At 42.8% G+C, this 25,491-nt stretch overlaps 1 protein-coding gene across 2 annotated transcripts in view; it reads right to left on the bottom strand.

Annotated features, from left to right (window-relative positions):
- The window catches only part of Trank1 (tetratricopeptide repeat and ankyrin repeat containing 1), an 88,304-nt gene that overhangs the window by 45,348 nt on the left and 17,465 nt on the right, over positions 1-25,491 (bottom strand). For both annotated transcript variants that reach the window (XM_052722364.1, XM_052722361.1), the window contains exons 2-7: positions 12,645-12,771; positions 9,244-9,394; positions 8,315-8,433; positions 4,092-4,175; positions 3,726-3,864; positions 2,165-2,296 (exon numbers count right to left, since the gene is read on the bottom strand). In XM_052722364.1, the coding sequence (XP_052578324.1) occupies positions 2,165-2,296; positions 3,726-3,864; positions 4,092-4,175; positions 8,315-8,433; positions 9,244-9,394; positions 12,645-12,771 (752 nt within the window). The remainder of the gene's footprint in view (positions 1-2,164; positions 2,297-3,725; positions 3,865-4,091; positions 4,176-8,314; positions 8,434-9,243; positions 9,395-12,644; positions 12,772-25,491) is intronic.

Raw genomic sequence — 25,491 nt, 5'->3', positions numbered from 1 at the left:
CCTATCTGACACGCATCAAGGTGTCTCAGTGATCACAGGTTTGATTATTTTCAGATTGAAACAGGTATGTCCCTGGGGTGCACAGGACTTAGGCAGGTACAGAGAATTAAATCAATGCTACCCTTCAACTCCCCTGTGTAATATTTACTAAAGCTTACTGTCGGACAAGCATCTCTATGCCAAGTGTAAGGCTGCTCGCTGTGCTGTCTTCTCCCACCTCTGTACTCACAGCTGCTTCTTTCACTATACAAAAATTAAAAACTTATACTTCCTACCCACTGAGATCTTACTGTGGTAGGCACAATACTAAGCCCTAAAATTCCAGACCCATGGTGTATGTACACCCAATCATATATTAATCTAGGTACTCAGCAATGAAACTCTGCAAATCCAAAATCAGCTAACCTTATGACAGATTATCCAGTTGGGCATGACCTAGTTATGAGAGTCAGATGCCAAAGTTCTGGAGAACAGAGAGGAAAACCAATTATCAAAGATTCGAAGATGAGAGGGCCTTGATGCACAGGAACTTCTCCCCAGCTGGTTTTGAAGGTAGAGGATGCCACAGAGTGACTGCGGGTAGCCTATAGAGCAACTTCAGGCAGATATTCAAAAAAGAAAACTGAGACCTTAGCCCAGCATCTTAGATTCTGCCCACCAACTATCCTGAATGCAGACCTGTAATTCCAGATGAGAACACAGCCAAAGCCAACACCTTGAATTCAGCCTTTCTGGAAAATCAGCAAAAGACCCAGTTGTATCAGGCCAGACTACGGGCCCACAGAACTGTGAGCATCAAACAAAGGGAGGGAATGGCACTGCAAGCCACCACACTGTTGGTATGTTGTTACACGGCACAGGAAACTAAAGCAATTATAAACAAAGGAGGTAAAATCTTCCCGTCTGCAGGGTAGCAAATGGTCAATGAAAACTAACTGGTGCTTGTTTTCAATGGCATTGCACGAGCTGGCAAGATGATTCAGCAGGTAAAGGCACTTGCCACTAAGGCTAACAACCTTAGTTCAACTCCTAGAACCCATATGGAGGAAGAAAGAACATCAATTCCCAAAAGCTGTCTTCTACTTACACACATGCACACTCACACACACACAACAGTGTTTTTTTAAAGAAAGAAATCCCTGTTTCCAATGTTGCTTGCCATCAGAAGATCACAGCTCAGCCTCGAACACCAAATCTGCTCCAGATGACAACACCACCATGCATAAGCGCCAACATTCCTGTCACCTTCATTCCACTGACACTAAGACTTCATTACCATTGTAGAAAAAAAAATGTTCTGTGTTTGAGGCAGGATCTCACTATGCAGAGCAGACTGGCCTCAAACTAAAGAGATCCACCTGCCTCTGTCTCTCCAGTGCTAGGATTAAATGTATGTGCCACCACACACGATGAAAAAAAAAAAGAGCCGGGCGGTGGTGGCGCACACCTTTAATCCCAGCACTCGGGAGGCAGAGCCAGGCGGATCTCTGTGAGTTCGAGGCCAGCCTGGGCTACCACGTGAGTCCCAGGAAAGGCGCAAAGCTACACAGAGAAACCCTGTCTCGAAAAACCAAAAAAAAAAAAAAAAGAAAAAAAAGAATGTTTTCTTATATAACCAAGAGATAACAAATAATGATGGGTCTGAGAGTTTGGGGAAAGTGAGTCATCAAAGAGCTCCACGGGAGTGCACAGCTTTCCTCCTTCAGAGTCTAACAAGGCTTTCCATGTCACAATAACCAGCCTCTCTTCAGCTGTGCCAGTCTCTCTTACATGCGGCCTGTACAGCACTGTGTGCATGACAGGATGGAAGTCCCATGTTAGGTTCTAAGGACCATAAAGACCATGTCGGTTGCCTGGTTCACATTCTATCTCTGGCATAAAATAAAGCACTCTGTAGCATATAGTAAGGGAGTATGGGGCGGGGTGTGGGGTGTGGCCAGAAGCCTATGTTCTTGCATCATTTCACCTCACAGAAGCCACCTGAAAGAGCACAGGAGCCCAGTGATTCTCCTCTCACCCATCTCCTTCATGCTTACAGCCTGTTTTCTCAATCATATTTAATTCAAGGGAAAGTTTGGTCCTCTGAGCCTGCCATGTGTGGGTTTTCTAATGTCTGCAGTCACTGGACCCACAACACACCTTCCAGCAGAGTATCTCTACTCACGCTTGATGGAGTATCCTGGGAAGTGGGCAGCAGCAACATGCAGGACAGTGCAGCCAGCATCGTCTGTGTAGTTGATGAGGCCTTTCCACTCAGGCTTATGCTCCATTATCCACCTGAAAAGCTGACTTTCCTCTGGACAGAGATAAGTTGCAAATATTATTTTCTACATAAAATCAACAAAGAAAATCAACTGTATGTCCCCTAAGGGATCAAAATGGGAACTCTAGCACACACTTTGACTCTCCAACAAAAGGTGTGAGGAGAGGCAGGCATTTCATGATAATCTCAGATCAGGTCCTCTAGAAGGCTGACAGGGATTCTTACCCATTTAACTTACTGGGGGGCGGGGGAGAAACTCAGGAGAAAAGGGATGAACCAAGCAGGGTAGGGCAGGGGAAGGAGCTAAACAAGGATGTGGCCTAAGCTACATCTGGTTCCCCTATTGTAAAGAGGAGACGGGACGGGGTCTTGACCTTCAGGACACAGGCAAATTTCTAATCTTCACAAGTCTCCTCATTTGAAAGTGGGGTCCAGGATTAGACTGCTTTTAGTCAGGCTTTACTTTTACATGTTTGTCTATCAATCCCTGTATAAGAGGAAGAATTGCATCATGTACAAAATCCTGAGTGTATAAAATGGATAATGATGGAACACAAATAAAAGATGGAAGAATAAAGCCACAACATCTGGCTACCCCACCCCCTCCAGGAAGATGACACAGACTAGAAGAGCAAACAGAGCTCTCTTGGCTCCTTCTGGTCCAGGAAGATGTCAAACTTACCCCGTCAAGAAAACACAAGTTTCTATCTGAAGTGTTGGTACAAGTGTATGTGTATAATGACAGACTCAAATACTTAATTTTGTAAAACAAATGATCAAGCTTTAAAGAGTCTATTTTATGAAGATGGAAGGTCTGTTAGGTCTAGTGGTACATGCCTGTAGTCCCAGCTACTCTGGAAGCCAAGACAAGAGGAACAGAAATCTAAGGCCTGCCTGCGTTACACAGTGAATTCAAAGCCAGAGAGTAACTAGCAAAACAGAGTCTCAAAATTAAATGGGTGTGAGAGTGAGAGTAGCTTAGTAGCAGACAGCTTGCCCAGCATGTGAAAAGGTCCTTCTTTCTATCCTAAAAGAGGGGGAAGGGGGAAGAAAAGAACGAGAGAGAAGAGAGAGAGAGAGAGAGAACAACTGTATCAGTATTAGTTCATGTTCCTCTCAAGGATCCTCCAGCTACAGTCCCAAAACACAGTAGTAGACCCTCTAGGCTACACAGAAAAACATGCTGAGGGACAGAACCATACAAGCTACCTCTGTTTTTACAGTTAGCTGTTCCAATCCCTATCTACCCTTCTGTCTAGACTCTAAAAACACAAGATCTTTGCAAGCTGGATCCCTGGTAACTACTAGGTGCCAGGAGAGATAAAGATGCTGAAAGATAAATTCTTGCTGAAAACCAGAATTGTTTGGACAGTCTGCTTTCAAGCGGCTCAACTCTGGGCAGAGCCCTCAGGTTCTGAGCTGTCAAGCAGCTAGGTAGGTGTGTGAAGGAGAGAACACTCACTTGCTTGGATGCAGAGCCGCATGAGGGCATGGAGAGGGTAGGGTCCTATGGTTTCAACATTTGCACCAATGGAAATGAGCCACTGAACCAACTTGGGCACTTGTTCCATTTTCTCATAAAGCCCAATGAAGACATACTTCTGGAAAGAAACAACACACACAAGCAGAGTCATAGAAGTTACTACATCAATACAAAACTTAAGCTCCCCCAACCATACATTTTTGAATCAGTAAAACATGAATGAACTATTCTCAGCCTGAGAGCTGCATAAATAACACATCTACAATGAAGCAGATACTGGGAAAGTCCTAAACACAAGTGACATGGCCTCCTATAAAGGCACATTTCCAGAATCACTCCCCTTACCTCAAAGAGGCTTTTCAGTGACAGCTCAGAGACATAGATATCGCGTGGCAGTCGTTCTTTCTTTGATGACAACAGTAGAAATGACTGCTTGTAAGGAAGAACAAGAAAACGTTGGCATAGTAATCTTCTCCACAGCTTATTAGAGCAGAAAGGTTATTGTATGGCCCAACAACAACAAACAAAAAACAAGTTTCATCTACTTTTTAAGCTACCTGCAAAGTTTGTCAGCCTGAGCCATGATGACCAAAGCCTCTCTGTCTAGCCACCTGCCAGGCTGACTATAGGCAAAGCTCTTTCCACAGTCCCTTACAACCTGCTAAAGACAAGACTCTCTAATATCAAGCATCTTGGCAGGGGATGAGGGCAGTCTGATGTCATCCTAAAATTCCAGGCTCTGTAAGATCATGCCTAGAGATACGGCCCTCATACACATCCCTGCCAGTGGACTAGGAGCATAGAAACTGAGACTAAGGCCATATTTTGCTTCTAGATCCTTTCAGTTTGATGTACAGTCAATGCTCACCTTTCACAGGCCCACTGTCCATGCTCAGTCCTACATAATGCATTCAGGGCTCTGATAGTCATGACTGCTGACCTGGCTTTTACAAGATACCTCAGTCTCCAGTACTTGAAAACTACCTAGACATCACACAGCCAGGATGCTGGGCCTGCCTCCTTGGGCTGGATTCCTGAGTCCTCCATTGATTGTGTAGGATGATAATGTCAGATTATTATAAATCTCCTTAGCTCAGCAGTTAGATAGCTCAGTGGTTAAGAACACTGGCTTTTCTTCCAGAGGACCAGAGTTCAATTCTCAGCATCCACATGACAGCTCATAACCATTTGTAACTCCAGTTCCAGGGGACCTGATGTTTTCTTTGGGGCACCAGGTAAGCATGTAGTACACATACATACATGCAGGCAAAAAAAAATCATACACATTTGCTGTGGGATGTTCTGTATGTCAAATGTTGTAGCTAGAGTTTTCCTGCCTGGCCCACAGTCAGGACAAATCTCTCACACCTGCCAGACCTGACCAAGTAAACAGAGACTTATATTGGTTACAAACTGTATGGCCGTGGCAGGTTTCTTGCTAACTTTTCTTACAGCTTAAATTAATCCATTTCTATAAATCTATACCTTGCCACGTGGCTCGTGGCTTACCGGCATCTTCACATGCTGTTTGTCATCGTGGAGGCTGGCAGTGTCTCTCTGACTCAGCCTTCCACTTCCCAGCTTTATTCTCTTCCTTATCCCGCCTATACTTCCTGCCTGGCCACTGGCCAATCAGTGATTTATTTATTGACCAATCAGCAACACACTTGACATACAGACCATCCCACAGCACTTCCCCCCCCCCTTTTTTTTTCAAAAAGGAAGGTTTTAACCTTAACAAAGTAAAATTACATATAATTTGGGAATTTGGGCGTAGCTTCTCTTACTACTTCCTGCTGGAGGGGGGCGCTGTATCTTATGGGGACACAAAGAAAATTTTAGGATTATGGAATAGTCCATGAGGCTGCATTGTCTGAGCCAGTTGCCTTCAAATCGTTCTGGATGTTGGATCATCTGGGCCATGGTGTCATCAGAGACCTTTCAGGGGATCTTGGCTGGTCAAACCTGATGTATCTTAATCTGGAACAAATCCATAGCCTCTGGCTTTCTGTGGGAACAAAAGCAGAGTCTCCTTTCCAAAGCAACATATCCTTATATCCAAATTTTGAAGTCAAGGTACCTTTAAAATATACATTTTGACATAACTCAACAGCTTTTATGATCAATTGTTTTTCTGCAGTTAAAAATCCCAAAGACAACACAATCCAGATTCTCTGTGTAATATTCATCTTTACATGGCTTATTTTTTATATTAATTTTACTGTCTCTTTAAAGACTTTATTTTTTAAAACTATGTATTTGTTTATATAACTGTATATATCACCTTTTTTGTCTCTTTCAAGCCTACATATATTTTACACACATTGTAAACTATTACAGCTGAATCTGTCTTATTGTGAATCTATTGCTTTAAACTGCAGCAGCTGTGGCTGCTGGCTCCGCCCACCTCAGCTTCCCATCATGGCGGTGGTTTACTGCTAGCTCTGGGAGCTATCATGGGTCTATGCTTTTATCCAAGCAGCATGTAGCCCAAAAACCTCTTTTTTTGTTTTGTACTAGTAAAGGCTAAATCCACCACACAGCTTAATGTGCCACTTGCAGAAGCCTCATTCCCGCCATAGGCAGGTCGAGTGCGCACACTAGGAACCCGCCAGTAGCTCAAACCGGCAGCTTCCGCTCATTTGAGAGAGACAATTAGGAAGCTGTTTTTAGCTCCGTTTTAGAATCTTTTTTCTCAGTCTTTAGGTGGAAACTCTTGCCACCACGTTGCTCTGATTGGTTAATAATAAAAACACTGATTGGCCAGTAGCCGGGCAGGAAGTATAGACGGGACTAACAGAGGAGAATTGAGACAACAGGAAGGCAGAGAGAGAGACACTGCCAGCCGCCACCATGACAAGGAAGATGTAAGGTACCAGTAAGCCACGAGCCACATGGCAAAGTATAGATTAATAGAAATGGGTTAATTTAAGATATAAGAACAGTTAACAAGAAGCCTGAGCCATTAGGCCAAACAGTTTAAATAATATAAGCGTCTGTGTGTTTATTTTATAAGTGGGCTGTCGGACTGCCGTGGCTTCGCGGGACCCGGAGAGAAAACTCTTTAGCTACACACATTTAGAAAGAAAAAAACTTGTTAGCCCAGTGCTTATCACATTGTAAGACTTCAACACACAGTAACAGACTATTATTACTAGGTGCTCTTAACCATTCTTTTTAAATTCTCAGCCAAACCCTAAGAAAAATAAGTAAAGTGATTTTGTATGCTGCAACTTACAAATGAAAATCTGCGATTCAAAGGAGAAATTATTAGTCCAAGTAGTAAATGGAGGACTAAGGCCAAGGATACCCCCAGCCTCTTTTAGCTGTTATTCACCAATCAGCAATTTCTTAAAACTACACAGAAACCTTGAGTTGTGAGAATGGCTCCCTTGGAAAAGTGCATGTTATGTAAGTACAGGAATCTGAGTTCAGGTTCCTGGCATCCACTTAAAAAGCCAGGCACAGAAACAGACATCTATAACTCCAGTGGAAGCAAGAGAAGACAAGTCAATCCCTGAATCTCACTGGCCAACCAGCCTAGCTGAATAATGAGCTCTAGGTTCAGTGACAGATCCTGTTCAACAAATAAGGTAGAGAGTGATCGAGGAAGACACTCAACATCAACCTCATGCCTCCACACACAAGCACACACATGTGCACACACATCTGCATGCACATATGCACACACAAAGAAGTGCACACCACATACAATATACATAACAGAGGCACATCTATGGTAATATTTTATTTGTACTGAAATGTGATTTTATTTGTATGTTAATAAATAAAGTTGCCTGGGGGTCAGAGCTGGTAGCAAGCTAGAGCAGAAGCCAGGTGGTGGTGGCATACACCTTTAATCACAGGACAGGCAGATCTCTGTGTTTTCGAGGATACAGCCAGCATGGAGACACACGCCTTTAATCTCAATACCAACCATAGAGACCTGGAGACCTGTATAGACAGGCAGTGACGAGGAGGTCATGTGGTTGGGTTTACAACCAATGAGAAGGCAGAAGAGAAAGTCAATAAAAAGACAGATACACAAGAAGTAGGTCTCTTGCTGAGGAGAAGGACAGCAGCGGCAGGAAGGGTAAGAAGGAGGTTTTAAGTCTCAGCTCTCAGCTACTGCTCTGACCTCTTGGGCTTTTAACTCTGCATTTGGCTCTGTGTTTCTTATTTAATAAGACAGTTACATCTATATACATCCACATAGAGAATAAATAAATGTTTTTAAGAAGTTATTCTGGGGGCTGGAGAGATGGCTCAGAGGTTAAGAGCACTGACTGCTCTGCCAGAGGTCCTGAGTTCAATTCCCAGCAACCACATGGTGGCTCACAACCATCTGTAATGAGATCTGGCACCCTCTCCTGGCCTGCAGGAATACATGCAGACAGGAAATTGTATACATAATAAATAAATACATAAAAAAAAAAAAAAAGAAAAAAAAAAAAAGAAGTTATTCTGATATCAAGATAAACACATAATACATTACATTCCCTTGGTATCAAGAGAAGATTGTATTTAATAGAGTGTGTTTTCCTAGTAAGGGAGCCTCCTGTACTCACGTGCCATAATCCTTTCTTTGCCAACTTCTCTATTACAGATTGCCACACTTCGGTTGAAAATCCAGCAGTGAAAATATGATCAAAGCAGGGCAAGAAACTCTGCAAAACAATGGAGTCACCTGAAAGAAAATTGCATAGTTCAGAAACTTTCAAGTGAGGGAAGTCTAGAGCCTTGAGGAAATGCTTCCCCAATGAAGACCACATAAAGTCAAATGTAAGTAAAAGATCTCAGGAGGAAAACTCATTTCAAAATGTAAAGTCCATTATGACTGAATGGGGTGACAAACATTTTAAGTTTAGCCAGGGCCATGGATACTATAACTAGGGCAGTAGACTGCATCATCTCTGGCAAGGGATGTAATACATAAGGTCTCTCTGAGCCCTCCTGGAAGGAGTAGTAAGGCCTCTGATCCTTGGGCAAGGAGTGCTATAGCTGTGATGCCAAACACACATTGTGAGCTGTCACAGGACCCTCCATCGGCCCTCTAGGTTATTTTCATAACAAACAAGGGGTCAATGAAATGGCGCAGCACAAGAAGGCTTGCTACAGTCTGAAAACTTAAGAAAGAAGATTAATAACATTATTTAAAAAAATAACTTTTAGCAAATCAGAGAAAAATACTTGAAAGTCATGGGAAAGAACAAAATCATGTAACACAAATAGTATAAGCAGGAAATCTCTAACCAGCAACAAAGCACACTTCAGGCTATAAAACAAGACTCCAAAAGTTTTAAGTCATTAGTGTAATCAGACTTCCCTGTTTTTACAAAGGCACAAGTCACTGAAGCTTCCAAAATGCTTTCGGGTAAGACCAGTTTCTTTCCAACTGAATATATTAGCCCCAAATGAACACTTGGGAGTCATTTTCCCATGAGGCATTCTGGGTAAGTAACAAAAACTGAAAATACTTTCTCCCAGTCTGACTTACTGCTCATAGTTGTGAAGATCCCAACAAGGAAATCAGGAACCTGCACTTGGTCTTGGCTTCTCTGCAAAAGTCGAAGACCCTCAAAAAACATTCGAGCAGCTTCGTAAGGCTGGAGCAAGTGCAGCAAGGAGTAACCAGCTCGGTAGTAACCCTGGAAAAGGACAAAGTAAAGCTGGTGTTCCTACAGCCTCTGACCTGCTGCTGGAAAGAAAACAACACTGCAGTGTGGGGATATCAACTCCAGAAGCCTCACTGTGTGCAAAGAAGCTCTCCCCTCTCTCTCACACTCACTCTCTGTCTGTGTGTGTGTGTGGGGGGGGGGGGGGGGGGCCTTTGTGTGGAAACCAGAGGTCAACTTCAGGTGTCTTCCCCTATTGCTCTCCACCTTATTTTTTTAACAAGAGCTCTCACTGACCATTTCTGTGAGACTGACCAGCTGGCCAGCCAGCCCCCAGGATCCACCTGTCTCCCTCTCCAACTAGTGCTGAGGTTACAGGTATGTGGGTACTGCGTTCCAAACTGAGGTCCTCATGCCTGCACAGCAAGTACCTCCCCCACCCCCGAGTCATCCCCCAGGCCCAAGAAGGACTTCTGAGAAGCAGCAGGCACAGGCTTCCCACACTGTACTCTGTGTTGTGTCTTTCTGATACACCTTAGCTGTTAGGAAAATATGTGACCGTGCCCAACTCTATCACCTCTGTAATATCAAACGCGACAGAGAGGGAAGAAAGCAGGCTGCTTCCAGGCATGAGTATGGCTTATTGTTCACACTGCTGATCACAGTCTGGGCAGGAGAATGAAAAGTGTCCTGTGGTTGGTGTTCAGGAAAGAGTGAGACTTCTGTGTAAACACAGAAGTTGTGAAGCTGTTCCTTTTACTCAAAGTAAACACAATTTTCACTGTGTGCAAGAAAAAACTGCAATGAAAGCACTGAGAGTTACTCAGCTCTGTATTATGAGCAATAGGAACAAGAGGCAAAAACATTTTTTTCTGTAAAAAAGAAGAAAATCACAACTAAAAGTGGGAAGAGTCCAAAAACATGGCTCAGTGAGTGAAGTTACTTACTGACAGGCCCGATGACCTGAATTCAAGTCCAAGACCCACATGGACAGGCAAAACCAACTTCAAGTTGTCCTCTGACTACACACACACACACACACACACACACACACACACACACACACAAACGCGCGTGCGCACGCGCACGCAAATATATATATTTATATAACATTTAAGAGGGAGAATGGGCCAGGCTGCAGTGGTGCACACCTTTAATCCAAGCACTCAGAGGCAGAGGTAGGTGGATCTCTGTGAGTTCGAGGCCAGCCCAGGCTACAGAGCGAGATCCAGGACAGGCTCCAAAACTACATGGAGGGAGAATGGTCTGATTTTGCAAACACACAAGTGCAAGGCTCCACATAAGAGTGAAAGGACACTGCCTCCCCCGTCCTGTCACCTGCAGTGGCAAGGACCCACCAAGACTACTGTCAGAATTAACAGAAAGCGTTCACAACCTGGGTTCATGCAAAAGCAAGCATTTAGAAATTCCACTTAACCTTGGATCTCTCAGTATTTATTGATCTGAATTAACTTTTCTTTGAATGTCTAAAGAGCTCGGGTAACAACTTGAAACAAAGGGAAAACTATATCTGTACTGTGTTGGGTTTTTTTTGGGTTTTGATTTTTTTTCCCCAACCATGTGAGCTAGCACAGAAGTTTCCATTTATTTGTTTCCTCAGATCTAAAACTTCATTTTTTATTCTGTAGGGGTGCAGAGAATGGAAATATTCTATCCCCAAACATGTTGCTTTGACATAAAGATTATTTTAAGATGTAGGCATTTGTGATTCAAAAGAGGCCGAGTAAAGCCTTCCTGGGGTATCCCTCTCCCTACACACCAACCATCAGCCCTGAGGTGTCTGCTCACAAACCTGCTTCCGAAAACAGCCCTTACTTTCCATCTGTTTCCCTCACAGGTTGCAGCCCCTACACCTAGGGTCCCTTGTCTTTTCACTCTTGTTAAAAATAGCATCAACTTTCCATCTTGTCTCCTTCATTAGAATCTTCTAGGGAATCCCCATTAAAAACACAGCAACAGATAAAACTAATCTGGGAATATCATTCAGAACTTTCTCAGGTCACAGCCAGAACTGTGGGAATGCATGCCAGGCCCAACTACTCCCCACCCTAACATGCCTCTGAGAAGCATTCTCAGAAATGTGCTTCCATTTTCAAGCTCAATAACTTCTAAAGTATCCATTCCCCACACTGGGGATGTAGCTCAGTAGAGGAGTGCTTTCCTAGCATGTACTATGGGTAAATGCCTACTTATAATGCAAAATATTCAAGCCTCTCTCTTAATACTTGAGTCATTTGTGGCTCCAAGCTCCCCACATCTTCCCATTGTGTTCTGTTGACAACTATTTTGTTTAGTATCTCCTTAATTCTTGCTGCTCTAGGCATCATCTCATTTTACAGTTGAGGAACCTGAGTTTATAGCTAGAATCTCTCGTGCACATCACAGCATGTCACAGAAAGGCTAATGTTTGGTGCTATTCCCAGTTTATGGAGGAGCCTTTCTCAACTACTCAGACCACTAATTTAACACTTCATAGTCTGTTGCCTCAGATAGCTACAGACTACTGTTTAACTTAAAGCCTCATATTTTACTTCCAGGCTATTCTTCTCTTCAGTCTGGGTATGAATTACTCAGGGTCTGACATTATGTCTCTCCTTCCTTTTGTGTGTCTTGAAATTGCATTACAGGGTCAGCACTTGGGACATTTCAACTGGAAAAGCCTCAAATTAGTGCTTACCAGACTGGGCATAGTGGTGCATGCCTTTAATCTCAGCACCCAGGAGGCAGAGACAGGCAGATCTCTTTGAATTCAAGGCTAATCTGGTCTCTATAGTGAGTTCCAGGCTAGCCAGGGCTGCATAGTAAGATCCTGTCTAAAAAAAAAAAAAAAGAAAGAAATGCACACACCACCACCACCACCACCACCTACTGACCTTTGTTATAGCCTTAAAGGGTCTCACTAGCCTCTCAAACTTACCTGATCCCCTCAAAGGGTCTGCTTTCTACTGACCTGCCATCTGAAGTGGAGCTTTGCTATAATGAGGCTCAAGCATCTTCGTCTAACTCCATCAGGTCTAAGGAGCTCTCCAGCCTCTCACTGAACTCCATCTACCAGGGAGTAGGGTTCCACTCTCCCAGGCAGCATGTCTCAACACTCACCATCCCTGTACCTACTCCTCTTGAGGCAAGGCTCCCCCATCCCATGGACCTCTGTCTGAAGAGCAAGTGCATTCAAGGAGAAGCATTCCTAGAACATCCACTTTGACAAGAAGGAAGAAAAACAAGCAAAGTAAGAGGAGGGAAGCTGTCACTGCTACCATACCTTCACATAGGTAGGGTCCCATTGGAGACACTCCTTGGCAGTAAGAAAAGCCTCGTTCCATTTCCCAAGGCTGTAAAATGCATTGGATTTGTTGCACAATATCACAGCCAATTCCCGAGGGGGAGCCCTGTGAGCAAGAACAAACCAGAAATCAGCAAAGCCATCATTCTGCAAAATTAGGGCACAGTCCTCAAAGGCCACCACTCTGGAGCTGGCTGCTGGCTAAAACCAGGCAGAGGGTTTTAGCTGGAAATACCTGTAATGCATATAATATCTGTCTTTTGTAGCCCCTAAAAAGGCTGGAGCATTTACAATGTACAAACCTGTGTTTCCCTGCTCCAAAATACTTTGTTCATACTTTGAATTATAAATGCTTTCAATATCTTAATTCCATCCCCAGACTGATGTCTACAAATGTCTTTATTTGTAGAGAACGTTGGTAAAAATATAAAAATGATGATGCCATATAGATGGGGATGGGAAGGCATTCCTACCAAGACTTTAAAGAGTGCAGATGTGGCAATGCACACTATATCATAGGAAGAACCTCACAGAACACATGATTACAAAATCTCCATTGCCAACCCTGAGAATAGGCTATAGACAAGTGGCCTCTGCAGGCTTGAAGGCAGCCTCTATGGGCAGGGAATTCCAGAGTACTTGTACCCATTATGTGGATTAAAAGGAAGACAAGGGTTTTGGGTGAATGAGGCACAAGCTCCTAACTCCTGCTTGTAAGGAGGGACATAGTTGGAAGACAGCCAAAGAGGAGCCCTCTGAAGCACTGGGGGCGGGGGGTCAGAGAGCAAGGGCCACCATGCCTGCACCCAGGGCATACAGAGCAGCAAGGTTAATGCTGGAAGCAGGCTGGAAGAACAAAGAAGGTTCCAAATGCACCAGTGTCAGGGGGGCCCAAGTGCCACTGGGATGTTAGGCACTCAGAGGGAGAAGACAAATCTGAACTTTGTAACACGAATTGCTAAAGGTCTTCTAATAAAAAATCCAGAGCCTGATATTGGGGTGAAAGCTGAAAGATCAAAGAAGCAAAGCAGGCCACAGCCACCACCTCTTACTTCACCAGCTCCTCAGCCTGAAAGGGCTTCAGTGGAAAGAGCTTCCTCTGCCTAAAAGGCTTTAGTTCCTGTCTCCTCACGCCTTATATACCTTTCTCTGTCCACCATATCACTTCCTTTTTAGTGCTAAGATTAAAGGCATGTGACTTCTCAAGCAAAGGCATGAGATCTCAAGTGCTGGGATTAAAGGTGTGCGCCAGCCGGGCGGTGGTGGCGCACGCCTTTAATCCCAGCACTCGGGAGGCAGAGTCAGGCGGATCTCTGTGAGTTTGAGGCCAGCCTGGGCTACCAAGTGAGTTCCAGGAAAAGGCGCAAAGCTACACAGAGAAACCCTGTCTCGAGAAACCAAAATAAATAAATAAATAAATAAATAAATAAATAAATAAATAAATAAATAAAGGTGTGCGCCACCACTGTCTGGCCTCTATGTTTAATCTAGTGGCTTGTTCTGTCCTCTGATCTTCAGGCAAAGGTTATTAGGGTACACAATATATCACTCCAGGACTTCCTTTTCATTTTATAAGTGTAAAAATAACAAGTCACTATGCAAAAGAATTATCTACATATTGTGGACAAAAATAAAACACTGCAAAAATTATCTCTGTTACTGTCTCCATTCTCAACCTTCTGCATGTCTGCCTTCATTAACTCCCAACTGCCCTTCCAAGTGAAGGGCTGTAACCCCAGAGACACACAGGAGGCAGTGGGGGAGCAGCAGATAATAAGCAAAGAAGAAAGGAATAAAAGACAAACATGGGAAATCTCTCGCAAAACCGAAGCGGCTTTGGATGAGAGAGCCCCGACTACACAGGTGGCACCCACCTGTAGGAGAGACACAGTGCTTCCTCTCAGAGCTCCTCTCTGTGCTCCCTCCCCGCCCCCACCAGCAAAGCAGAAACCCTGCTAACCCCAGACTTCTGGCCTCCAGAACCATAAGAAAACAAATCTATAGTCTTAAGCCAGTAAGTGTGTGGTAATTTGTCCCTGCAGCAACAGGAAACTAATAGAACAATAATGCTGAGGCACCATGTGCTTTTTCATGCATACAGAGAACTTTCCAGAAATGGCATCATAACAAACTAGATACAGAAGCAGGCAAGATTTACAAAAGCAAATTTCTTATTATACTGTTTCTTTTGAGAAATATATTATTCATAAAAACATATCTCTATGCATCTATTGTTGCTATTTTAATTTTTATTTCTATGTGAAATGAACTTTTGTAATTACTATTTCAGATGAGCTTAGCAAGCTATAGGTTTCATCCTACTGTTCATGTGTGTGCCGCTGTTCTTTGTTCTCCTGCTTCTCACTGCCCTCCCTGTATCCACAGCCTACCCTGGCTAGGTTCCTTCCTTCACCTAGATAGTCCTCCAATATTTTATACATCAATAACTATTTTCTCAGTTTTGAGTTCTAATCCAGACTATATTGACAGTTATAGCCTATAGAAATAAAGACTCTCTGGCATTCTTGGTCATTTCTAAGCCTGTCACATAGTATTACTATGTTTGAGAACAGGTTTCCTAAAGCTGAAGAGTGAGGAAGGCCCAGTGAGCCTTAGAGCCTGTAGTGTGGCCCTGTGGCCAGGGGGAAATGCAGAGAAAACCGACAAGACAAAAGCGATGACAATGAAGAAGCTTGGGGGACCAGTCACCCCAAAACTATAACCCGTATCCCACGGGAGGGAAGAAGTTCTGTTGGGTTTCCTAGCAGACTCCGTTTCCCTGTCCTAACAGCATCTCTTGACCTCCTGTACTAACGAGGAACAGTGGACAAATGGGAAGTGCTATGATCAAGGAACCAGAAACTAGGTGACAAGGCACGTGGAGAAACCATTAACAACAAAGCCCTTCTTTAGTCAAAAGGAAACAAAGGCTAGAAAAACTGAACACTCACCCACACTGTATAACTGCCAAAGAATCTGGATGGCTTCATCATATGTTTAAGAACCTGGGTGCCAGATTCTTTCAATAGATGAACATAAACAACTAGGTCCACCCTGTAGAAAGTGGAAGGCTGGCCACCCTGCTTGCTACCAGGCCCATGTGGAGTACAGTCACCTTCAAGCCTGTTTTGTGGAGTCCACAGAAGCAATTCATTCTAACCCCACCCACCTTGAGAAGGCACACCCTACCCACATCTCCTGCCAAGGCATGATATGATGTCTGAGAAGACCTTTTCTTTCTCAGTTTCCTCGTGGCAAGAAGATTCCATTTACTCAATGGCCTGCTAGGAGCTGCTTCCAAACACAGGACAATACAACCCTAGAAGGTGCTGAGCACTAAGACAGTCACATTTACTTGTCACCACAGCCCATGAGGAGATCTAGTTCTCACTGTTCATGTGTGAAAACAAGCTCAAGGAGGTTCAAGTCACTTGCCTACGGATCTGCAGGTGACACTGTTCATTTTTTTACCCCAGATCTGATCAATTCCAAGTTTCTGACCTAGATCCTATGCATGTTAGGACAAGTAAAATTCAGTTGACAGTCCTTCTTTTGCTTATAACACACTGACACAGAAATGCACTGTGGCTCTGGAGACCTCATCTGTACATGGTTAGGTAATATGCCACCGCTTCTCCAGCTCCTTCCTTCTTAAAACTCTAACACAAGCCTGGGAACATTTGACCCAGAAGTTGCTTATACCCTCCAAAAAGTCCTTCCTCTTTCCAGCCGTAGCCTCTTCTGTTACAGCTCTGTGACCTAGCATCCAAGGCACTTAAATAACTGCTAGAACCATTTGAATGTCAGACATGGAAAGGGTACAAATGACCACCTCACCTTTGTCTCAAAGGTTGGGGAAAAGGGTCTGATAGCCCTGGCTACATGGTGGGGACTCTAAATATGTTGAACAAAGGCAGGAGCAGAGAAGCCTGAGAAAGCCTTAAGAAGCGACTACCAAGGATACAGGGGAAAAAGTAGGGAGGGGTTCAAAAGAGGTACCCCTTCCAGTATGGTAGTAATGAAGGCAAAGTGGTGGGGAGAGTATTAAATAATGACAATACCAGCATCCATGTATGCCATGAACCTATGGGGTCATAAAGTCTGTTGAGTGTCTTGTTGGCCAAATAAGTTCTTGGTTCTGTAATAATTCTCATTGCTTTTACCATTTCAAGTCTTGTCAAGGAGTTGGAGGAAGGACCAGAACTAAGCAGATATGATGATGGCTTAGTTTAGACACACATGAGCTGGCTGGGAAGGACATTTCTGAACCTTTCTGCATTCCTTAGGTAGAACTTTATGAAAATGAAGCCCATGACTCCAATACAAGTCAGAACACAAAACTCCACCCACACTTATTCTGTGATCTCCAAATTACATGATTTGCATTTATTAAGAAATTACTAAGGGGATGTGAGAAAATGTCAAGAACTGATTTAAATGGTAACAAAGCGGTATGTTTCTCTTCCAAATACTGCCAGCCATTTGCCCAACAAATATTTATCAAACCAGCTGTTACCAGAGAGCTAGAACATGAAAATCCCCACAAATGATAAAGGGCTAATACTTGTCCTTTAAAAATACCTTTCTATTGCTAGAAAAGTCCAACCAGGCAGCTGTGGTGGTTTGTTATAATGCCAGCATTCTAGATGCTAATGCAGGATAATGAGTTTGAGGCCAAGTCTTTATTACACAATGAGACAAAAATTATTTCAAATTTGAGGAATTTAATTCAAATTTGTTTACAGAGGAAATAGCCTCATGGATGTTTACCATAGTGAAAATTGGAAATAATCCTAAATGTTTCATCATTAATAACAGATTTAAGTCAATTATAGATTATCCATGCAATAGAACACGATACATCATCTATTTTAAAAATCATGAAACAGACATTTAATGACAGAGTAAGTTAGTTAGGAAAAATATGGGCTACACAAAGTCATACAATCCTAAATGAAATTTTCAGTAGATAATGTATTGAAAATATGACAAAATGGCAGCAGCCACACCACTGAGACTTAAGTAGGGTTTGGGTTTTCCTCATAGTTTTTCCTGAATTTTCAACACTTTACAATGCATGACCTTGATAATCAGACCATAAATGTTATCAAAATGAGAGTGTAAGAGTTTAGCTGAGCCGGGCGGTGGTGGCGCATGCCTTTAATCCCAGCACTCGGGAGGCAGAGGCAGGTGGATCTCTGTGAGTTCGAGGCCAGCCTGGTCTACAGAGCTAGTCCAGGACGGGCTCCAAAGCTACAGAGAAACCCTGTCTCAAAAAAAAAAAAAAAAGAGTTTAGCTGAATCCTAACACAAAAGTTTCTCAGATATTTAGAAGTACAATGACATTTGTCATTTCAGAATGCTTTCACAGAAACCTACAGAGAGCTCCAGATAGGTGCTGCATGGGCAAATGCTGAAGACAGTTCCGTGCCACATTCTACATTACCTCCATGTATCACGTCAAAAGGAAAGAGGCTGACTACAGCAGAGACTGCAATCTCAGACAAAAATTTCTCAAAAGGTTTCTTACTAGGCAACTTCCTGAATCTCTGCTATGGGACTGACCTCCAAGGTCAGGATGATAGGACTCTTTGGCTCCTTATTAAGAAAATAATAATAATAAATTGATAATACAAAATTTTGTGGGGCTGGAAAGATGGCTCAGGATTAAGAGCCAATGCCCACATGGCAGCTCACAACTCTCTGTAATTCCAGTCTCAAAGGATCTAACACCTTCTTCTGACCTCCTCTGGCACTGCACACACAGTATGTGCAGACATACATAAAAGCAAAACACCCATACACATAAAAATAACTAAATCATTTTTAAACATTTTGTCAACTAGTTCTTTAGACAAAAGCAATATTTTGGCTGTGAGAAGTGTGAATCTGATTTGATCTTTTTCCTCTGAGACAGTCTTTGAATTCTTTTGTCTTTGTGTCTTATTTGTCACAGAGTGAATCCATAGGAAAGAACATAGGGTATGTCTGAACTAGCCTATTGCAGCTATCCATGCAGACTGGGAGCTGTGGTTCCCATCAAGCCAGTGTCTATTTAAACAGAACTTTATTGTGGATCCCTGAAACAACAGCAATGAAAACTGGATGAGGCTACCTTCTCACCTGGTCTTATGCCATACAAGTTTGGCTTTGTGACTGAAAACTACCTAGTCTCAATTCTCTGCCATAAAGACAGAAGTGTTAGCCTATGTCTTCTCAACCAGCCAAAAAGCTGGGAATTCAGGATCCCAAAGATATTAAGCAGAATTCTGCTCTCAGGAGATTGTCTTAAATAAGAGACTCCACTCCAGAAGGAATGTCTATGCCCTGACTTTTGTTAGCCTGGTTAGTGCTGGGAAACCCTCAGCTCAGAATCACTTGCCAGGTGTCACAGATTAGTGGCTCTGTAGTTCAAGGTATCTCCTGTTCCCATGTGTGGGCAAAGACATTTGCACCTAACTTTAACCACCTGTGGCAACACCTGTGGCACCAATGGTCCTTACCTAGACTCTCCTAGTCTGTCTCTGAGAGTAAGTTTGGGATGGTAGCTGCCACAGCTTCTACAACTTCAAGAACACCTCTGGTTCTCTGACCCAGCTATAACTTCACTGCCTGCTGACAGCCTGTTTATGACGATTAACCTGTTTAGCTTTGGTTTTGATTCCTATACCCTGACCTACAATTCTCTTTGCATTTCATTATGCCTGTCCCAACACAAAAATGTTTCATGCTACTGAAAAGCTCTCAATGAACTTTGGCCAGCATGGCCAAATGTTTGAAGCTCTGCTATGCCCTGCCATATGAATTTAAGGATAAAGGGGGAAGGAGAGGTGGAGAAAGAAAGGGAAGCCCTTCAGCTCTTCTTAGTCAAATCTTGTATCTTTCAGTTGTACTTCTAAAAATCATCCTACATTCCTTTCTTAGTAAATTCCTCTTAGTCCAGAAGAAAAAAGGTTAAAATTGTTCTGAACTGTTCATAGGACTCCTAAATTCGGCACACCCATTCTAACACTTTCCTCTTCCACTGACAGCTTCTGATTTGCTCATCTTTTGGTTTGGTTTGGTTTGGGTTTGGGTTTGGGTTTGGGTTTGGGTTTGTTGTTTTAAGAGGATTTCTGTATAGCTCTGGCTGTTCTGGAACTCACTCTGTAGACCAGGCTGGCCTTGAACTCCCAGAAATCTGCCTGTCACTGCCTCTAGGGTGCTGGGATTAAAGGTTTGCGCCGCCACCGCCGCCACCGCCGCCGCCGCCACCGCCACCAAGCTAATTTGCTCTTAGCAGCTCTTTCTGACCTGTCACCTCTAAGGAGAAACACGGGTTACCTGGCCTTTGCATACAGGCCGTTGAAGGGCTAGAGCCCCAGAATATGGCTGGACCAAACTCTGTGTTGCAAGCACGTTTCAGCTAGCAGAGGCTGCACTCCTGCTCCAGTTGTAGAAACCCAGTTTCTTGTCTGTTTTGGTTTTGTGTGTGGCTTGGAGTTTGAGCCATCTGCTTGGATATGCCTTTGGTTTAAAACTTTGGTTAATATTTAGAGCACTACATCAACTTTTGTTCACTTTTTTCTCCAGAGCTGAAACAGAGCTATATATCCAAAAAGAAGTCAGCAAATTATTTAATACATTTCAAAGACAAGCCAATGAAATCCAAATCTGGCAAAGAGAAAAAAATTAATTTTCATCTTGGCTACAAATCACTCCACATTATGGAAAAATGCAATACAACTGGTTAGAAAGCTCAGACCCTCACTATCACTCACGCTATAGCACAAGATGTGAAGAGAATTAAAAGTGACTGAATCTGTCTTACAAACTATCCTCTAAAAACTATATGAAATCTGTCTATTGATCTCAGAATATAAGAGGCCTGGCAGGGATGATGATATTCTAAAGAGTTACACAAGTCCCTTCCTTTGGTTATAAGACTACTGAAACAATGGTCTCCAAGAAATTAGAATTTCCCCAAGGAGTCTCTCCCTAGGAGAAGGAAAAGGCTGAAGCCTGGTGCCAGCCAGATAGGGAACTTGCCTCTGTGAAAGAAACTGCACACACTTCTGACAATATCACACCACCTGGCAGCAAGAGAGAAGAGCCAAACCAATGACTGGTTAGTGAAGGGTGTGTTCACACCCTGACTGTAACTGCATGGCTATGCATACCTCTAGTCCTCTACATAAACCACCGACAAGTCAGGACACCGGACACTTGGGCAGAGGCAAGAATGCCTGTGGATACTTTAAAAATAAAAAATAGAAATAGATTAATATATCAGGGCACTAAAAATGATACTGTCCTGCTCTAAAAGACAAAAAGAAGAAACATTTTACTAGTTTTTATTTAATCTGCACGCATGTTTCCCAAAACTTCTTGGTAAAAGCATACAATTTCTCTCCAATCTTAAGACATAAAATTCCCAGTCTCACTTAAGAAACTTTCATAATGAAAACCTTGATGATTCTCAGGAGAGGAAAAGGCTAAAAATATTTGCTGTCCATCTCATTTAAAGCCTGACAAGGGTTGCTTATTTGTTGGGGCGTTTTTTAATTTCTTGTTTTTATGTAGATGAGTGCTTTGTCTGCATTTATGCCATATACTATGTGTGCATAGGGCCCACAGAGGTCAGAAGAAATTATCAGATCCCCTGGAACTGGAGTTACAGATGGTTGTGAGCTGCTATGTGGGTGCTAGGAATTAAACTCAGGTCCTCTGGTAGAGCAGCCAGTGCTCTTAACCACTAAGTCATCTCTCCAGCCCCCCAATAATGAGATATTTTTGAAGGTTAGTTTTTTTTTAATCTCTATGGTCAATTTAATTTAACTGAAAGTTGATACTCAGTAAGGTCAGCTTACAATAGAGAAACCTGCATACTGTGTTTACCATGACAGTTCAAAATAGTCATGTCACAGAATCTGCCTAAGTAACGACCAAGAGATGAATGGATAAAGAAAATGTGCTAGAGAGGCTACAGAGATGCCTCAATGGTTAAGAGCACTGTTTGCTCTTCCAGACGACTTGAGTTTAATGCCTAGCACTCACATGATGGCTCACAACACAACCATCTGCTGTGGGATGGTCTGTATGTCAAATTGCTCTGATTGGTCAATAAATAAAACACTGATTGGCCAGTGGCCAGGCAGGAAGTATAGGCAGGACTAACAGAGAGGAGAACAGAGAAAACAGGAAGGCAGAGGGAGATACTGCCAGCCCCCGCCATGACAAGCAGCATGTGAAGATGCCAGTAAGCCACAAGCCACGTGGCAAGGTATAGATTTATAGAAATGGATTAATTTAAGATATAGGAACAGTTAGCAAGAAGCCTGCCACGGCCATACAGTTTGTAAGCAATATAAGTCTCTGTGTTTACTTGGTTGGGTCTGAGCGGCTGTGGGACTGGCGGGTGACAGATTTGTCCTGACTGTGGGCCAGACAGGAAAACTCTAGCTACCACCAGCTGTAATTGTAATTCCAGGAGATCCAATGCCCTCTCCTGTTCTCCACAGGCACTGAACACACAGTGTACAGACATACATGCAGACAAAACACTCGTATACATAAAATAAAAAAATAAATCTTTTTTAAAGTAAACAACTTTTTAATCTACTGATAAACAGATGAACAACTGTGTAAGATATGTGCAATGTAATGTCAGCCTTTAAAAAAGAAATTCTGACACAGTCTATACCATGGATGAACCTTTAAGGCAATATGTTGATGAAATAAGCCAGATACAAAGAGACATACAATGTATAATTCTACTTCTCTGGGGTACCACTGTAGTCAAATTCATAGACACAAAAAGCAAAGCCAGGCGGTGGTGGTGCATGCCTTTAATCCCAGCACTTGGGAGGCAGAGCCAGGCAGATCTCTGTGAGTTCGAGGCCAGCCTGGTCTACAAAGCGAGTTCCAGGAAAGGCGCAAAGCTACACAGAGAAACCCTGTCTCGAGAAACCAAAAAAAAAAAAAAAAAAGAGAGAGAGAGAGGTTGCCTGGAGTGGGGAAAAAGAGAAAGGGAGAGTTGTTAGGGACGTGGAGGTTATTTTATAAGTGAAAACACTCCCTAGATCAGCTGGACAAGATGAAATGACTGAGATCCTGTCTCAAAATCAAAAGGTAAGATGGTAAACTACGTGGCTCTTGTGCACGTGTGTGTGTGTGTGTGTGTGTGTGTGTGTGTGTGTGTGTGTGTGTGTGTGTGTTTGGCAGTGCTAGTGATCAAATCAGGTCACTGAACCGGTTAAGCACTCTACCACTGACTGAGCTTGCAGCTCCAGCCCTTGGTATTCTGAGACAGGGTCTTGCTTTCTAACTTAGGTCCTTCAACTGTGGATGCCACTAGCCTCCATCTTCTGAATGCTGGGATTATAGAATGGGCCGCCATACCCCATCTGTTTTGCATTTAGTTTTTGTTTTTTTAAATAAAAATAATAAAACAGAGGTTCAGAGAAAACACTAGTACAGTGTAAAAGAGTATTTTCTTGACTTGTATTTCTACTTAAAAAGTATTTATTTCCTCATGTACACTAAGCTATGCCAAGATACCCAGAAGCTGACAGGATAGTAAGCCTCCCCATCTCTGATAGTGCTGAATGACATGCACCTCAGGAAAGAAAGGGCAGGAAGACACTAATTGTTTCTGAGCCATGCTGGGGTCCTGCCCCACTGACATGACTGCAGCTAAAACCTATCCTGTAGCAGGCATCACATGCTAGGCTTACAGCACCCAACATGTACCTCCAGTAATCAAGAAAATGAGCACATTATATGCTGTGTTATTAGTAAGTGTATATTATCACCAGATAATACTATCAACAATTATTAGATAATTATGAAGTTTTTATAACTGTTTTTATACGTGTCTTTCAATAGATAAGTCTGCATTTGTGAGTGCATTCCAGGGAATAGAATCACTGGGTCTTGGGGGGAGAATGAATTGTTTAGTTTCAGTAAATACTACCTGTTTTCAAGTTAGTTCAGTCTATGCTCTCAACAGGAGAATATTAGAAACATAAATCAATCAACAACACTTTTTTGATGCTAAGTATTATCAGTCTTTTTAATTTAACCTAAGGTGGTATCTTGTGGTTTTAAACAGTATTTTCCTAATGACTGATACTGTGAGTCTTTTCCTGAGTATATTGGCTATAGGAATCTCACCGTTTGAAGTTCCTAACTGACCCAATCATAGGGCCATGTTGGGTTTGTGTTGCTGTTGTTAGATTTTTAAATAATAACATGCCTTTGGTTGTGTTGTTTTTAATAACTAATTACTAGCTAACAGTCTATCAGACCTGTGTTAATTAATTTTGTCAGCAAACAGTATCACTACTAGACAGCTGAGAGAGAAGTGGGGTCTGGACAGGGACTTGACACCTGTTATTCATACAAGCCATAAGCAGCTCAGGAAATAAATTTTCTAAAGACACCTATTACTAGTAAGTGACTTAGGAGATCTCATTACATTATGTTTTGATAGATAGCATGGTGCCAGTGTATAGTTTTGTAATTAAAAACTAAAAATAGATTAAACTTTTATGGCAGAAATGTGACAGTTGACACTTAACAACAATGATGTTTGGAACTTGGGAAGCTGACACGCTCTCCATCTGGCTGAAATGAGCCATTCTCATGCCCTTTAAAGTAGCTACTCCTGCTTAACTGAGCCCAATTTTGCTTCTGTTATCCACTTCCAGTGCCAATTCCCTTGGCATTAAGAGAAGCTGGCTCGACTCTAGTTGCCAAGGGTTTGATGAGCAAACTGTATCTCCATGCCAGAGACTGGTTCAGTACTGAGTGTAGATTTTTCTGAAGGACTAAAGAGATACTTTTTGAAGGACTCTGAGACAGTAGGGGATACTTTTTCTTGTGGGGGGGTATGCATGTTCATATGCACAGGAGTGGGTATCCATGCATGTGTGTGTCAAGGGAAAATCATGGGTGTTGTTCCTTAGACACTGTCCACCTTGTTTATTTTTTTTTAAGACATGATCTCTTAGTGGCCTGGGTCTTACAAATTTAGCTAGACTGGCTGGCCAGCAAGCTGCATGGATCCATTCATCTCTGCCTCTTTAAGGGCTAGGATTACAAGATGTAGCACTGGGTCTGGATTTTTTACATAGGTTCTGGGGATGGGCCCCAGGTCTAATGCCTACAGTGCAAGCATTGGCTGTGGGATAAAGCTCTTGTACACTGGTTTAATAAAACGATGATTGGCCAGTAGCCAGGCAGGAAGTATAGGGGGGTAAGCAGACTAGGAGAATACTAGGAAGAGGAAAGGTGGAGTGAGGAGATGTCAGCACCGCCAGAAGAAGCAAGATATGAAAGTACCAGTAAGCCACGGCCACGTGGCAACTTATAGATAAATAGAAATGGGTTAAATTATAAGAGCTAGCTAGCAAGAAACCTGCCATAGACCATATAGTTTGTAAATAATATAAGCATCCATGCGTTTACTTGGGTCCAAGTAGCTGTGGGACTGCAAGTGAGAGAGATTTGTCTGAACTGCTGGGGGGAGGGCGGTGGAGGGGGCAGGCTGGGCAGGATCAGAGAAACCTTCCGAATACAAGCATTGCATCTCCTAAGGCTACCTCTCAATCTCAACCTCTCAGTCTTCCTAATGCTGTGACCCTTTAATGCAACTCCTCATGTTGTAGTGACCCCCAATCATAAAATTATTGCTACTTCATAACTGTAATTTTGCTACTATTATGTATCATAATATAAATATCTGATATGCAGGATATCTGATATGCAACCCCTGTGAAACAGTCAGTTGGTCCAGGAGTTGCGACCCACAGGTTGAGAACTACTTCACAAAGTCATCTTCCCA

The sequence above is a fragment of the Peromyscus californicus genome, unplaced genomic scaffold, assembly GCF_007827085.1.
Source record: "Peromyscus californicus insignis strain IS unplaced genomic scaffold, ASM782708v3 Scaffold_11__1_contigs__length_118956290, whole genome shotgun sequence".
Taxonomy (NCBI): Eukaryota; Metazoa; Chordata; class Mammalia; order Rodentia; family Cricetidae; genus Peromyscus; species Peromyscus californicus.
Note: the sequence above shows the minus strand (reverse complement) of the source record. Positions and strands in the feature narration are given on the sequence as shown.